The sequence below is a fragment of the Canis lupus genome, chromosome X, assembly GCF_048164855.1.
Source record: "Canis lupus baileyi chromosome X, mCanLup2.hap1, whole genome shotgun sequence".
NCBI lineage: Eukaryota > Metazoa > Chordata > Mammalia > Carnivora > Canidae > Canis > Canis lupus.
The window spans coordinates 953,816-969,240 of NC_132876.1; the positions used below are offsets into that span (position 1 = coordinate 953,816).

At 50.8% G+C, this 15,425-nt stretch overlaps 1 protein-coding gene across 1 annotated transcript in view; it reads left to right on the forward strand.

Moving 5' to 3' along the window:
* Positions 1–15,425, forward strand: part of F8 (coagulation factor VIII) — a 148,733-nt gene extending 133,308 nt beyond the window's left edge. The window contains exons 23-26 of the mRNA XM_072818167.1: positions 2,623–2,767; positions 3,164–3,312; positions 4,310–4,486; positions 13,239–15,425. Of these exons, the coding sequence (XP_072674268.1) occupies positions 2,623–2,767; positions 3,164–3,312; positions 4,310–4,486; positions 13,239–13,394 (627 nt within the window). The 3' untranslated portion in view covers positions 13,395–15,425. The remainder of the gene's footprint in view (positions 1–2,622; positions 2,768–3,163; positions 3,313–4,309; positions 4,487–13,238) is intronic.

Here is a 15,425-nt window from a genome sequence, read left to right on the forward strand (position 1 = left end):
CCTCCGCCAAGGGACAGGAGTCGGGGTCCGTCCCCCCGAGGGAGCAGGAATAGGCCCCCCGAGGCAGCGGGGATCGCCCTGCACGTCCATCGAGGGGCACTCGCCCCCACTGCGCGCCCCCCCTGGCGGCGAGGGGCACCTGCGGGCGGACGTGCGCGGCGGCGGCGGCGGCGAAGGTCGCGCGGGGCCCCTCCGGGCGCGGGATGGGGGGCCCGACGGCAGGGCGACACCCGCTGTCTGGGCAGCGCGCTGACCCGGCCCCCTGCTCCCGCCGCGCCGCCCCACTGGCCCTGGCCCGCGCCTGCTCCTCCCGGTGCGGCCTCGCGAGCCCCCGCGCCGGCTGTGCCGCGGCACCTGGCACCTGGGGGTCACTGTCCCCCGTGTGTAGGGAGGGGCAGGGCGGGGCCCGAGGGACAGGGAGCTCGGGCAGCTGCAGCCCGCTGACCCGGGCCCCCGTGGAGCCTGCGGGCTCCCCCCGCGCCCCCAGGGCTGCCGACCCGAGCCCGGGCTGCAGGCGGCCGCCCAGCTGATCCCCCCCGCCCCCCCGCCCCCCCCGGGCTGGGCCTGTCGCGCCCCCGGGTCCCGAGCGCCGCCCCGCGGTGCCAGCAGCGGCGGGTCGGCGCGGCGGGAGCGCTGCAGGTGCGCCGGGACCGGGCGGGGCCCTCCCTCTGGGTGCCCCTCCAGGCGGCCCCTGCACTCGGGCTGCGCAGGGCGGGGCGGGGGAGCTTCCCGGAGGGGGTGCGGCCTGTCTGTCGCCTGGGCGCGACTCGGCGATGGGACACGTTCAGGTCCTGACACCGGGGGGGGGGGGGGGGGGGGGGCGGCGGGGCTTCCCGCGTATTCGGGGCCTCCCGAGTGACTTTCAGCAATGTTCCGTGACTTTCCGTGCACACGCCCTGCACGTCCTCCGCTACGTGTATTCCTAGGGATGTAATTGCACGTGATCCCGATTTGAATAAAATTATTCAATCAGTTAGTTAACTGATCAATTAATCAGTTTCGTTTGAGGTTCGTCGCCGCTGCCGCGTGGAAAACCCCCTAATTTCTGCACGTTGGTCTCATATCCTGAAGTTTGTTGAATTCACTAACTCTGCCGGTGTTTCGTGAATTCTTTAGGACTTTTTCTGTGTAAGGTTATGTCATCTGAGAACACAGATGGTTTTCCTTCTTCCTTTCCAATTTAAATACCCTTTATTTCTTTCTCTTGCATCATTGCTCTAGCCAGGATTTCCATTACAATGTCGGTTAGAGGCAGGGAAAGCGCGGATTCTTGTTCCTGATTAGGGGAAAAGCTTTCAGTCCTCCACCAGTGAGTATGACCTTAGCTATGGGTATTTCATAAATGCCCTTTATTATGTTTGGTGATTCCCCTTCTATTCCTAGTTTGCTGAGTGTTTTTTGTCAGGAAAAGGTGGATTTTAGTCAATGCTTTTTCTGCATGAATCAAGACAGTCATGTGGGTTTTTCCCCCTTTATTTTATTAACGTAGAGTTATTTTCTTAAGTTGAAGCATCTTTGTATTCCTGGGACAGTTCCTTTTTGGACATGAAATGTCACTTTTATAATGTACTGCTGGATTCCGTCTGCTAAAATCATTTGAGGATTTCTGCACCTATATTCTTTTTTAAAGATTTTTTAGGTACTATTTGAGAGACCATGAATGATCAGGGGGCGGAGGGAGAGGATGAAGCAGACTCCCCACTGAGCAGGGAGCCTGACGCGGGCCTCGATCTCCCGACCCGGGATCATGACCTGAGCTGAAAGCGGATGCTTCACCGACTGAGCCACCAGGCACCCGGGCAAAACAATTTCTTACAACATTCTGCACGATACTGTAATGCTGATGTGTCATCATATAACACACACTGATTCCTATTCTAGTGTATTCAAGCATACACAAAGCCTAGGTGCCTTGTAAGAGATCATTTTAAACTTTCCGTAGCCTGTACGCCATGGTTTAAACCGAGGCCTTCTGAGTAGGTGTTCCTTTTTTATTTAAAGATTTTATTTATTTATTCATGAGAGACACACAGAGAGAGAGAGAGGCAGAGACCCAGGCAGAGGGAGAAGCAGGCTCCATGCAGGGAGCCCGACGCGGGGCTCGATCCCAGGTCTCCAGGTTCATGCCCTGGGCCGAAGGCAGGTGCCAAGCCACTGAGCCCCCCAGGGATCCCCTGACTAGGTGTTCCTATCACATTTCTCAAACTGTGTTCCCTTTCCTTTGAAGATGCCGTGTACTTTCTCTGCACCCTAGACTGCTCAAGGTCCGAACCCCCACATGTTGGATGTTAACACGTGTCTTACAAATCCATACACAAGGAATCATTAATTAAAGCCTCACAGTTCATGCACATGTGCACACACACACACACACACACAGAGAGAGACCACAGTCTTGGAAGATTATCCTGAGGCCAGGGTGGTAGGGTGGTGCCTGCCAGCACCCTCTCAGATGTGGAACAGGGCCCGACATACAGGACTTCTAGCTACGACGGTTGTATGTGAGCGCTGCGTGCTGTCGAGAGAAGCACAAAGCAAAATTAGAGGGAAGATGCAATGGGGAGCAATTGCTTTGTACCCTGTCTGCACCTGGCATGTACCTGTGCTAATCCCTCCCCACAGGTCTTCTTTGGCAACGTGGATTCATCTGGGATCAAACACAATATTTTTAACCCTCCGATTATTGCTCAGTACATCCGTTTGCACCCAACCCATTACAGCATCCGCAGCACTCTTCGCATGGAGCTCTTGGGCTGTGACTTCAACAGTAAGTGCCCAGTCATCACGTGCCCTTCCGTGTCCCAGCCCCGGGTGGGATGAATGACTGTCCTAGTCTTCTCGAGGGCAGGGCGATGTCCCAGGACACAGAACCACGAATGCTAAGAGCAGCGCAGTCCCGAGCAAACACAGGCCTTGGTCATTGTAACCATGGGATTCCCTAGGGGCAGCCACCTCCTCCGGCACTCTTAAGGTCAAAGTGCCCCCGAACTGAGAAGAGCTGACCAGAAGGCGCGGGGCAGCAGTAACAGCATGGGTGCGGGGGTTAATGCCTGGGAGATGGTGCGGTGGGGATAGTGGGGGGGGGGGTGTCGGCGGCCGCAGGCCAGTGCAACCGAGGCTGCCTCTTGTCCTTATGATTGCGCCCACCTTTAATCTCTCTGAGGTTGCAGCATGCCGCTGGGGATGGAGAGTAAAGCAATATCAGATGCTCAGATCACTGCCTCGTCCTACCTAAGCAGTATGCTTGCCACTTGGTCTCCTTCCCAAGCCCGGCTGCACCTGCAGGGCAGGACTAATGCCTGGAGACCTCAGGTAAGAGGCCTCACACTCGCCACTTAACCGACGCAGAGCAGGGAGGATGGGTTGGGAAAGTCCTCGACTGCTCCTTTAGAGGCCTTTCTGCCACCTGGGTGTTCCCCGAGACGTGTCAAGGGTGGTCGCGTCTCGGGGGAAGAATCCGCACAGACATTTAGTGGATGTGCCAGGTGATCGCACACAACATTTTTAGGGGGGAAACGATCCCTGAGTGAGCCTCCAAGAAGCAGGATCTCTGTGTGCAATCCTGGCGAATGCCTGTGAAGAAATTGTCGGAGCTCAAGTCCAGTGTTATGGAGAAGTATCTAGAAGTAGTCCTCTTTGCAAGTTTCTCAGTGCCTCAATGGAAAGTGTCACACTCCTCTACCGTTCATTGGGCAGGTTTTTTCCTGAGAGCCACTGAATTAGTGATTTTCTTTTTTTTTAACGATTTTATTTTTTTTATTTATTCGTGAGAGACAGAGAGAGAGAGAGAAGCAGACACCCAGGCAGAGGGAGAAGCAGGCTCCACTCAGGGAGCCCGATGTGGGACTCGATCCTGGGACTCCAGGATCAGGCCCCGGCCAAAGGCGACGCTAAATCACTGGGCCACCGGGGCTGCCCTGAATTAGTGATTTTCTCTTTTTTTTTTGAATTAGTGATTTTCAATCCCTGGATAGCTCTTGGGGATGAACGCAGTCAGTGGACTCTGCTCCTCCAAGGGGCTTACTTTAAGCGAAACAGATTGTGTGACTCATTGCCAAGCTTCTCATACTCTAGCCCATCTATATATGGCTCGTATATTCATTTAGCAGACATTTCCTGGGCACCCGTTAAATGGCAGACCCTGAGGCTGTAGGAACGAATCTTGAAAAATTGCTTACAGTCTACTAAGGAGAGACCACGAAAATGCAGAGTGGTCCCTGCTATGACGTGGTAAAGAAGAGGGGATGTGGGGGTGTCTAGGAGCAAACGGTACTGTTCCCCAGGATACTAGTCTAACTGACTTTCCTAGGCAAATAACCCAAAAGAGTGGCTGCAAGTGGACTTCCGGAAGACCATGAAAGTCACAGGAATAACCACCCAGGGGGTGAAATCTCTCCTCATCAGCATGTATGTGAAGGAGTTCCTCATCTCCAGTAGTCAAGATGGCCATAACTGGACTCTGTTTCTTCAGAATGGCAAAGTCAAGGTATGCTGGTCTCACGGGAAAGGCACAAAACCTCTCCTAGGGCTTGGCATTTAGAAACCTAATCACTTCATTATGTGATCAAACTTTCAAGGTAAATATTTATTGAGGATCTACAGTAATAGAATACCAGGGAAGACATCTGGGAGGTCACTGAGACTCCAGGCAAGGACATACAATCCCAGGAAGGAGCAGAGTAGAGCCAAAAGTCGATTATCCTCAGGCATGTTGCTGTCATCCAGGATGATGGCAAGAACCAGGGGGGGTGAAGACGAATGAGAGTTTTTTGCCAAATGTGTAAAGATGTCCGTATCCGCATCAGCTACTTAGAGTCCTTGGCCTCGTCGACCTTTAACACGTGGGACCCAGACAGTCTTCCTTCTTGATGTGGGTTTGCTGCATAAGTCAGCAAATTGTGCTAATTAGAGGACCTGACAAAAGTCCTGCTATCCCACGAGTAATGAGAGAATGAATATTCATCTCTATGGTCTCTTTTCTTTTTCACCAAGAATTTTTTTTAATGCTTTTATTTTTATTTTTTTACTTTTTTTAAATTTATTTTTTATTGGTGTTCAATTTGCCAACATGCAGCATAACACCCAGTGCTCATCCCATCTAGTGCCCCTTACCAGTCCCTCCGGTAGAGTCTTCGGCTATTTGCTCCTCTGATCGCTAAGAAGCTCCGCCCAGACTAAGAAACTTTCAGGTCCCTAAAAGCAGCATGTTCTTTCTCATACGAGGCTTTTTGTTTGTTTTTTATTTTTTTAATCTTTATTTTTTTAAGATTTTATTTATTTATTCATGATAGAGAGAGAGAGAGAGAGAGAGAGGCAGAGACACAGGCAGAGGGAGGAGCAGGCTCCATGCAGGGAGCCCGACCCGGAACTCGATCCCGGGTCTCCAGGACCGTGCCCTGGACCAAAGGCAGACGCCAAACCGCTGAGCCACCCAGGGATCCCTGTTTTGTTTTTTTTTTTTTAATTAATTAATTTATTTATTTATTTTACATACTACCAGGCTTTTCTACATACTGTTTATTCTACCTAGAACTGTTTTTTTTTCTAGGTCTCTCCCACTGCCCCCTTTTTGACCCCTTTTACTTGGCTCATTCTTTGAGTCGCAGATACACATCATCTCCTCCAGGAAGAATTCCCGGATCCCCCAGTGCTGGACTAGACTTCTGCTTCTGGCAGTTGAGTGGAACAGAGTATAGATAGTATATGTTCAAGAGGACATTCCCATTGTTAAAAGGGTCTATCTCTGAGACGTGGTACCATATAGACGAACCTCAGATGCACTGAGTTACATGAAATAGGCCAGACATAAAAGGACAAACGTTGTATGATTCCATGTATATGAGTGTATTAGGCTTCGCCAGAGAAACAGAGCTGATAGAATGTGCGTGTGCATGCACACATGTGCATATGTGTGTGGGGATAAAGGGATTATTGTGTGGAATTGGCTCATGATTACGAAGGCTGACAGGTCCCAAGATCTGCAGGGTGAGCCAGCGCGCTGGAGACCCGGGAGTACCAGTGGTATAGCTCTGGTCTGAGTCCAAAAGCCTGAGAACCAGGAGAGCTGATGGTGTGAATTCCAGGCTGAAGGCCAGCAGCTCAAGACTTAGGAAGGGGGTGGGTGGTGGGCACTGAGGGGGGCACTTGATAGGATGAGCACTGGGTGTTATGCTATATGTTGGCAAACTGAACTCCAATAAAAAAATTTTTTTAAGAGACTTAGGAAGGGTCAGCACTTCAGTTTGAGCCCCAGAGCCAGAAAAGCCAATGTCCAGGTTCAAAGGCAGGCAGGCGGGAAAATTCTGCCTTATTTTTTTTTCTTTTTCTATTTTTTTTTAAGTTTTATTTATTTATGATAGTCACAGAGAGAGAGAGAGAGGCAGGGACACAGGCAGAGGGAGAAGCAGGCTCCATGCACCAGGAGCCTGACGTGGGATTCGATCCCGGGTCTCCAGGATCGCGCCCTGGGCCAAAGGCAGGCGCCAAACCCCTGCGCCACCCAGGGATCCCAAATTCTGCCTTATTTAGAGGAGGGTCAGCCTTTTTGTTCTACTCAAGCTTTCAAATGATTGATTGGAAGGCTAGCCGCTCTGTTCACTCTATCATTTGAATGTTAATCTCGTCCAAAAATACCCTCGCAGACACTCCCAGAATAGTGTCTGACCACATAGGCGGGCACCTCGTGACCTAGTCACGTTGACACACAATGAACAACTACCGTGAGATGCCTAGAACGGGCGGGTCCACGGAGACTGCAAGATCGGAGGTTGCTCAAGAGTTGGAGGAGAGGACGATGGAGAGTTCTTGTCCAACAGGTGGAGCTTCAGTTTGGCAAGATGAAGAATTCTGGTGATGGACAGTGGTGATGCTTGTTCAACAGTGTGAATGTAGCTCATGCTACGGAATCGTACACTTAAAGATGGTCAAAATGGTAAATTACGTGTTAGGTATATATTATCACGATGAAAAGGCTATCTCACCTAGAGCACCTGCTTCTTTTTTTAAAAAAATATTTTATTTATTTATTCATGAGAATACACAGAGAGGAGAGAGAGAGGAGAGAGAGACAGAGAGAGACAGAGACCCAGGCAGAGGGAGAAGCAGGCTCCACGCAGGGAGCCCAACGTGGGACCTGATCCCGGAACTCCAGGATCACACCCGAGGCTGAAGGCAACGCTAAGCCGTTGCGCCCCCCGGGGCTGCCCGAGCACCTGCTACTTAATGCATTGCTGCACTCGATGGGGAAAGGAGGCTCTCCAGCCTCCTCACCACCGAAAGCTCACCCCATGAACCTCAATGTGAAGATAACGAGCTGAAATCAGAGCAAAGAGAGGTAAAATGGGAGAAAAAGTAACATGGATGACCTTTCCTAAAGGAAAATGCTTGTATTAGTGTTATTAGGAGACTAAGCTTTGAGCAAAATGCGAGGAGAACTGAATGCACTAGGTGATGAACCCCAGAAGGGAGCCAAAGTAGTTGCAGGTAAGTAGCACCTCCTGGCATCTGGAAGAACCATGTTCAAGTCCACTCGGAAGGAAGCACTCCCAGTTTAGGTCTCCGAGATTCCCACATCCTAAAATGATAAGATCATAAATATCAGCAAACATGCAAGACAACAGGCCGACCTGACTTCAAGTGAGCAGAGGGGCGCCTGGCTGGCTCAGTCAGTAGAGCATATGAGTCGGTATCAGAGTCGTGAGTTCGAGCCCCACATTGGGTGTTGAGCTGAGTTTATTTGTTAAGATTGTATTTATTTATTTGAGGTACAGAACGCAAGAAAGCGAGCACGACTGCTAGGGGGGCAGAGGGAGAAGCAGACTCTCCACTGAGCAGGGAGCCCGACACCTGGCTCAACCCCAAGACTGCAGGATCAGGATCATGACCTGAGCTGAAGGCAGACGCTTCACTGACTGAGCACCGCCCCCCCAGGTGCCCTGGGTGTGGATCCTTCTTTAAAAAAAATAGTTGGGCAGCCCGGGTGGCTCAGCAGTTTAGCGCCGCCTTCAGCCCAGGGCGTGATCCTGGAGACCCGGGATCGAGGCCCACATCAGGCTCCCTGCATGGAGCCTGCTTCTCCCTCTGCCTGTGTCTCTGCCCCTCTCTCTCTCATGAATAAATGAATAAAAATCTATAAAAAATTTTTTTAATTAGTCAAATTAAATCTTTAAAAAACAAGTGAGCAGAAACAATCAAGAAAGATTCAGTATCTGGGTAACATCAGATATTGATGAACTATGACAACTTAAATGACTAACTCTCCAAGACTGTTAGGCGGTTTTAGGAAAACACAAGTACTTTTAGAAATGAAAAACCTCATTGTTGAAGCTTGAAATTGAAAGAAAGACCTAACAGCAGATTAGACTCAGCCAAAGAGAATTTGGTCAATTGGAAGATCCAGCTCAAGAAGTTACCGAGGATGGCGCACGGGAGACGAGACATAGAAGGCCATACGTGATTGGAATCCCAGACCGACAGGGAAAATACGGTGGAGAAATGGCAAAACGTTAACTTTAAAAATAAAGTCACCAGTGACTTTACCTGCAAAATATGGATTTATTTTCGACCAGCAGAGAATTCCGAGGGGGAAGATGCAAGCGAGGGTGGAACCATAGGCGTCTGCAGAACAAAAGCGAGGCACGCCCTTTTGTACAGGAAAGGGGGGAGGCCGGACAGGCTGCTATCAACAAAAAGCCCATTGGAATGATCTGGAAGTTGGAAGTGTAGTGGTTTGTCGTGGGCTGAGTTGTGACGGTCTCTTATTGGGCGGGCTGCTGCGGGGCTGGGGCGAGGAGGGGTGAGCCTTCCTTCCTCCTGCTCTGGGGGTAACGGAGTGGAGCAGGCCTCCAGTCTTCCTGTTGGATTGGCCTGAGGACAAGCGGCAAGGGGTGCGGGCTCAGCCGGCGGGCCTCCCGACTCCACTCCAGAGGAGCTTTCCTTTTAGGAACCTTCACAGAACCAACGAGGACAGCCACGTTTGCCACTTCCATTCTGCATTTTACCGGAATCAGAGAAGTTAGGCAAGAAAAAGAAATAAAATAATAATAATAATAATAATGAAAAAGAAAAAGAAAGAAATAAAAGGCATGTAAGTTGGAAAGAAGTAGTCTCTCTTCACTGATGATATGAATATATATCTTTTTTTTTAATTTTTATTTATTTATGATAGTCACAGAGAGAGAGAGGCAGAGACATAGGCAGAGGGAGAAGCAGGCTCCATGCACCGGGAGCCCGATGTGGGATTCGATCCCGGGTCTCCAGGATCGCGCCCTGGGCCAAAGGCAGGTGCCAAACTGCTGCACCACCCAGGAATCCCAATATATATCTTTATTGCATCGAACCAGCCCTAACTCCCCTACAGAGTTCCTGGGATACGAAGAATACTCTAAGTTCCTATTGACAAGTAGGTAGAAACTAAACCTGCCAATCCAGGTGAGCTAGCTGCAGAGCTCACTCTGGAGAGTCTAGGAGAAACCATGAAGAAAAGAGACGAGGTCAGTGGGAGGAAACAAATAAAATCATTTCTGAAAAGGGGAATTGCCGCCCTGAGTGAAGAAATCCTAAGACCTGAGACCTGTGGGTCAGAGCACTGGCTTCTGGAACCGAAAGCAAAGGGCTCGAAAGTCCGTAAGACTGAGGATGATGCTGTGTCTGGTGAGGGGCGATCCATGTCTCGTTGGCTTGGTGATGAACAGGAGCAGCAACCAACGAGTGGAAATCCGGTGAGGGTCCTATAAAAGCAAATATGACATCTCCGGACGCGAAGCCCTTTCTGTCCCATAGAGGAAATCGCACTTCACTTTATCAACAGTAGAGGGTGCGCCCGGCCTAATAAACCCCATACTCCAGCCCCTTGCTTCTCCCAGCCCACAGGAAATCGACTTATGGCTGGAACTAGGAATCCTAAAGAATTCCTCAACCAACCAAGACGGCTGATGAGTTCAAAGGTGTCCTTGTTCCTGATTTGTCACCGCCTGCTTCCTTGAAGACCCCATTGACTTTGGGCTTGGCAATGGCACCCATTCTGTCCAGTGGAATGTGAGTGCAAACAGAAACTTGAAAGATTTGATTTCTTTGACAGAGACTGAGAGAGGGAGAGAGCGCGCACAGTCGGGGTGGGTTCAGCATCCCACTGGAGGTATCAGCTCGGCCGTGATGTCCGGGTTGTGACAGCCCCGCGTGGGTCCGCGTCATTGCGGAGTCTGCTGGAGATTCCCTCCCTGTGGCCCTCCTGCTTGTGCTCTCTCTCTCTCTCTCAGATAAATAAATAAATCTTAAAAAAATGTTTAACCAAAATCTCATAATGAGAAAACAGTCGCACAAGTTTACAATGTGGGACATTCTAGGACACAGCGGTCCTAGAGTTTTAGAAATGTCAATGTCGTGAAAGACCCAAAGCGCCCAGAGACTGGGAGTCTGTTCGAGATCAGAGGTGATTTAAAGACATATGATAAGTAGAGGCAGCGAGTGATTTTTAGTAGATCCTCGATTGGAGAAATTGCTCAAGCGACATCCTACTGACAACTGGACATTCTTAATTATCAGGCCCTGTTACGGCAAATATCACGTTTGGCGGGTGTGACGATGGCACTCTGTGCCTATGTACGCCTTTTTTTTTTTTTTTTTTTTTTTGCTGTCTACAAGACACTCATTTTATTTTTTTATTTTTGTTTTTTATGAATTTATTTTTTAATTGGTGTTCAATTTGCCAAGATATAGAATAACACCCAGTGCTCATCCCATCAAGCGCCCCCCTCAGTGCCCATCACTCAGTCACCCCCACCCCCCGCCCTCCTCCCCTTCCACCACCCCTAGTTCATTTCCCAGAGTTAGGAATCTCTTGTGTTCTGTCTCCCTTTCTGATATTTCCCACACATTTCTTCTCCCTTCCCTTCTATTCCCTTTCACTATTATTTATATTCCCCAAATGAATGAGAAAGAATATATAATGTGTGTCCTTCTCCAATTGACTCACTTCATTCAGCATAATACCCTCCAGGTCCCTCCACGTTGAAGCAAATGGTGGGTATTTGTCGTTTCTAATGGCTGAGGAATATTCCATTGTGTACATAGACCACAGCTTCTCGATCCCTTCATCTTTCGATGGACACCGAGTCTCCTTCCACAGTGTGGCTATTGTGGACATTGCTGCTAGAAACATCGGGGTGCAGGTGTCCCGGCGTTTCACTGCATCTGTATCTTTGGGGTAAATCCCCAGCAGTGCAATTGCTGGGTCGTAGGGCAGGTCTACTCTTAACTCTTTGAGGAACCTCCACACAGTTTTCCACAGTGGCTGCACTAGGTCACATTCCCACCAACAGGGCAAGAGGGTTCCCCTTTCTCCACATCCTCTCCAACACTTGTGGTTTCCTGCCTTGTTAATTTTCCCCATTCTCACTGGTGTGAGGTGGGATCTCATTGTGGTTTTTTTTTTTTTTTTTTTTTTTTTTTATGATAGTCACAGAGAGAGAGAGAGAGAGGCAGAGACATAGGCAGAGGGAGAAGCAGGCTCCATGCACCGGGAGCCCGACGTGGGATTCGATCCTGGGTCTCCAGGATCGCGCCCTGGGCCAAAGGCAGGCGCCAAACTGCTGCGCCACCCAGGGATCCCCTCATTGTGGTTTTGATTTGTATTTCCCTGATGGCCCGTGATGCGGAGCATTTTCTCATGTGCGTGTTGGCCATGTCTATGCCTTCCTCTGTGAGATTTCTGTTCATGTCTTTTCCCATTTCATGATTTGATTGTTTGTTTCTTTGCTGTTGAGTTTACTAAGTTCTTTATAGATCTTGGAAACTAGCCCTTTATCTGATACGTCATTTGCAAATATCTTCTCCCATCCTGTAGGTTGTCTTTGAGTTTTGTTGACTGTATCCTTTGCTGTGCAAAAGCTTCTTATCTGGATGAAGTCCCAATAGTTCATTTTTGCTTTTGTTTCTCTTGCCTTCGTGGATGTATCTTGCAAGAAGTTACTGTGGCCGAGTTCAAAAAGGGTGTTTGTTGCCTGTGTTCTCCTCTAGGATTTTGATGGAATCTTGTCTCACATTTAGGTCTTTCATCCATTTTGAGTTTATGTTTGTGTCTGGTGCAAGAGAGTGGTCTAGTTTCATTCTTCTGCATGTGGATGTCCAATGTTCCCAGCATCATTTATTGAAGAGACTGTCTTTTTTCCTGTGGATAGTCTTTCCTGCTTTGTTGAATATTAGTTGACCATAAAGTTCAGGGTCCACTTCTGGGTTCTCTATTCTGTTCCATTGATGTATGTGTCTGTTTTTGTGCCAGTTCCACACTGTCTTGATGACCACAGCTTTGTAGCGCAACCTGAAATCTGGCATTGGGATGCCCCCAGGTATGGTTTTCTTTTTGAATATTCCCCTGGCTATTCGGGGTCTTTTCTGATTCCACACAAATCTTAAGATGATTTGTTCTACCTCTCTGAAGAAAGTCCATGGTATTTTGATAGGGATTGCATTAAACGTGTAAATTGCCCTGGGTAACGTTGACATTTTCACCATATTAATTCTGCCAATCCATGGGCATGGAATATTTTTCCATCTCTTTGTGTCTTCCTCAATTTCTTTCAGAAGTGTTCTGTAGTTTTGAGGGTATAGATCCTTTACCTCTTTGGTTAGGTTTATTCCTAGGTATCTTATGCTTTTGGGTGCAATTGTAAATGGGATTGACTCCTTGATTTCTCTTTCTTCAGTCTCATTGTTAGTGTATAGAAATGCCACTGACTTCTGGGCATTGATTTTGTATCCTGCCACGCTGCCAAATTGGTGTATGCGTTCCAGCAATTTTGGGGCGGAGGCTTTTGGGTTTTCTATGCAGAGTATCATGTCATCAGTGAACGGCCTTATTGTGGGTTCGACGTGATGAAGTATTCAGGCGACATGCGCGCGTATGCACGGGGGATAGAGACAGGGGGCACATCTCGGTGTGTGACACGCGGTGACTGTAGGCGGCGGGTGTCGGCGCCCATGACATTAGTGTCCCAGCTTCCCGAGGCCCGTGACGTTCGACAGTGCCTGGCTTCACTGCTCGCGGCCGCGGGACTAAAGCCTCAGTGGCCGGGACACGGGACACGTTGGCGAGCGGCTGAGGGCGTCCGGCCTAGCGCGGAGCCGGGTCGAGGCGGGGCTCCTGGAAGCTGCTGGAAGCGGAGGGCGCGGGGGTGGGGGGAGGTCGGGGGGGCCGCGGGCCCTGCGGTCGGCGGCTCACGGCGCTGGGGGTCTCCTTTCAGGTCTTCCAGGGAAACCGGGACTCCTCCACGCCTGTGCGGAACGCTCTCGAACCCCCGCTGGTGGCTCGCTACGTGCGCCTGCACCCGCAGAGCTGGGCGCACCACATCGCCCTGAGGCTGGAGGTCCTGGGCTGCGACACCCAGCAGCCCGCCTGACCCGCGCCTCTGCGGCCCTGTCTCCCCTGCCTCCCTGCCCTGTCCCCGCGGCTTCCCGGGCCCTGACCCCCACCTCTCCAGCCTGTCCCCGTGGCCTCCTGGGCCCTGTGCCCCCACCTCCCCGCCCTGTCCCCCCACCTCCCCGGCCTTGTCCCCCCACCTCCCCGGCCCTGCCCCCTGTCCCCCAAGTGCTCCCACGTTCGCCCTTCCCTCCCGCGGCCTGAGGCGAGGCCGCACCCCATCTGGAAGGCGTCCTCCGGCCGACAGCGAGGTCTGTCGCGCAGCCCCACGTCCTCTGTGCAGTGACCGCGTCTGCGGCGGGCGGAAGGTATCCGGGATGTGGGAGTCCGGTCTGGGTACCTGGGGAGTAAAGGCCCCGCTTGCCGTCGGCGCCGCGAAGCCCGGAGCGAGCAGGCCGATCTGGGCCTCCCTGTAGACGCGGTCATAGGTCCGTGTCCTCGTCTTCGGGGCTCAGGAAGGGCGACGACCGTAGCAGGCCTCACTGGGACCCCACGCCCACCGGGGCCGAGGGGACCGGAGGCCGGGAGGACCCGAAGTCTGCGACCCACGGCCGCGTCCACGGGGTTCCTGGTGCAAGAGGACAGGCCTTACACTCCCACGAGACGCGAGGAAATCGATGCTTTTCCCCCGAACTAGAGCACTTCGTGGCGACCGTGCTGGCGCTGCTGTGACCTCCTGGGAAGGCAGCCCGGCTGCCGCGGGGGATCGCGGAGCAGCGGGGGCAGGTGCACACGTTAGGGCGGATGCACAGAGGTCGGTAACTGGCTTCCCCGAGCAGCCCGGGAGGCAAGCGGCCCCCGGAGGCGACGTGGTTCTATTTCCTGGCAAAGGTCAGCCACCCTGCTCTCTCTTAATGACCCTGCTCTGGAATTCCTGTGCTATGGGCCAGATACACCAATTTCTGAAATGCTCTTGGATCTGAAATGCCCTTTGGCCCTCCTGCCGCTTTCCTCCATGATTGCTCACATAAAACCTTGACACACGCACAGCCGCCTTCAACAGATGTAGTTTCACACTGGAAATAAAAATGTGAACAGCGATCTTCGTGCGGATGCGCTGAATCGCAGGATGGACACTTTAGAAATCCGAATTAGTGAGTCAGGAACCAGACTAAACTGAACTCAGAGTAGAAAGTGAGATCATTTATGAGAGGTAAAAAAAAAAAAAAAAATTAAATTAAAATGGAGCCTTGATCCAGGATAAGACTTCATAGAAGGCAAGAGACTGAAAAAGAAATGGGGGGTGCAGGATGAGTAAGTTCTAGAACTCTCTGCCGACGCTCTTGTGCCCGGGGTGAGCAACACTGCCTTGGGCACCGCAGAATGCCACAGGCTGAGCTATGCGAAGTGCTCTAACCAGGATAAAAATTGAAAGTTGCCAAGAGGAAGATCACACATTGGATGTGGTCAAATAAAACAAGAGGAAAAAATTTCTTTGGGATGAAATTACAATAATGATCATCAAACAAATTAGAATCCTCAGATCAGAGTCTCTTAGTGCAAAGCGGAATTAAAGAGAGACCAGAGCAAAACACAGCCTGGGGCCAGTGGGAAATTCCAGGGCGAATGTAGAAGAATGAGGATGTGCATTGTCTACCGGGTAAACCTGGGCGAGGAGCACACAGACACTATTGCTAACGCCAGAAAACCCGCGCGGTTCTAGAAGGCCGCTCCGTTAGCCGCAATCACCGACATCACAGCAAGTTAATTATCAGAAGATCAGGAAGCAAATTCACTCTCCTATGACAAAGTACTTTGTGACTTTCAGTGAACAAATATAATTTTCTATCACAAACATTTTATCAGACAATCTTGGGGTGCCTGGGTGGCTCAGCAGTTTGGCACCTGCCTTTGGCCCAGGGCGTGACCTTTGAGTCCCGGGATCGAGTCCCACGTCGGGGCTCCCTGTGTCAGGTCTGCTTCTCCCTCTGCCTGCGTCTCTGCCTCTCTCTCTGTCTCTCTGTGTCTCTCATGAATAAATAAATAAAATCTTAAAAAAAGAAAGACATAA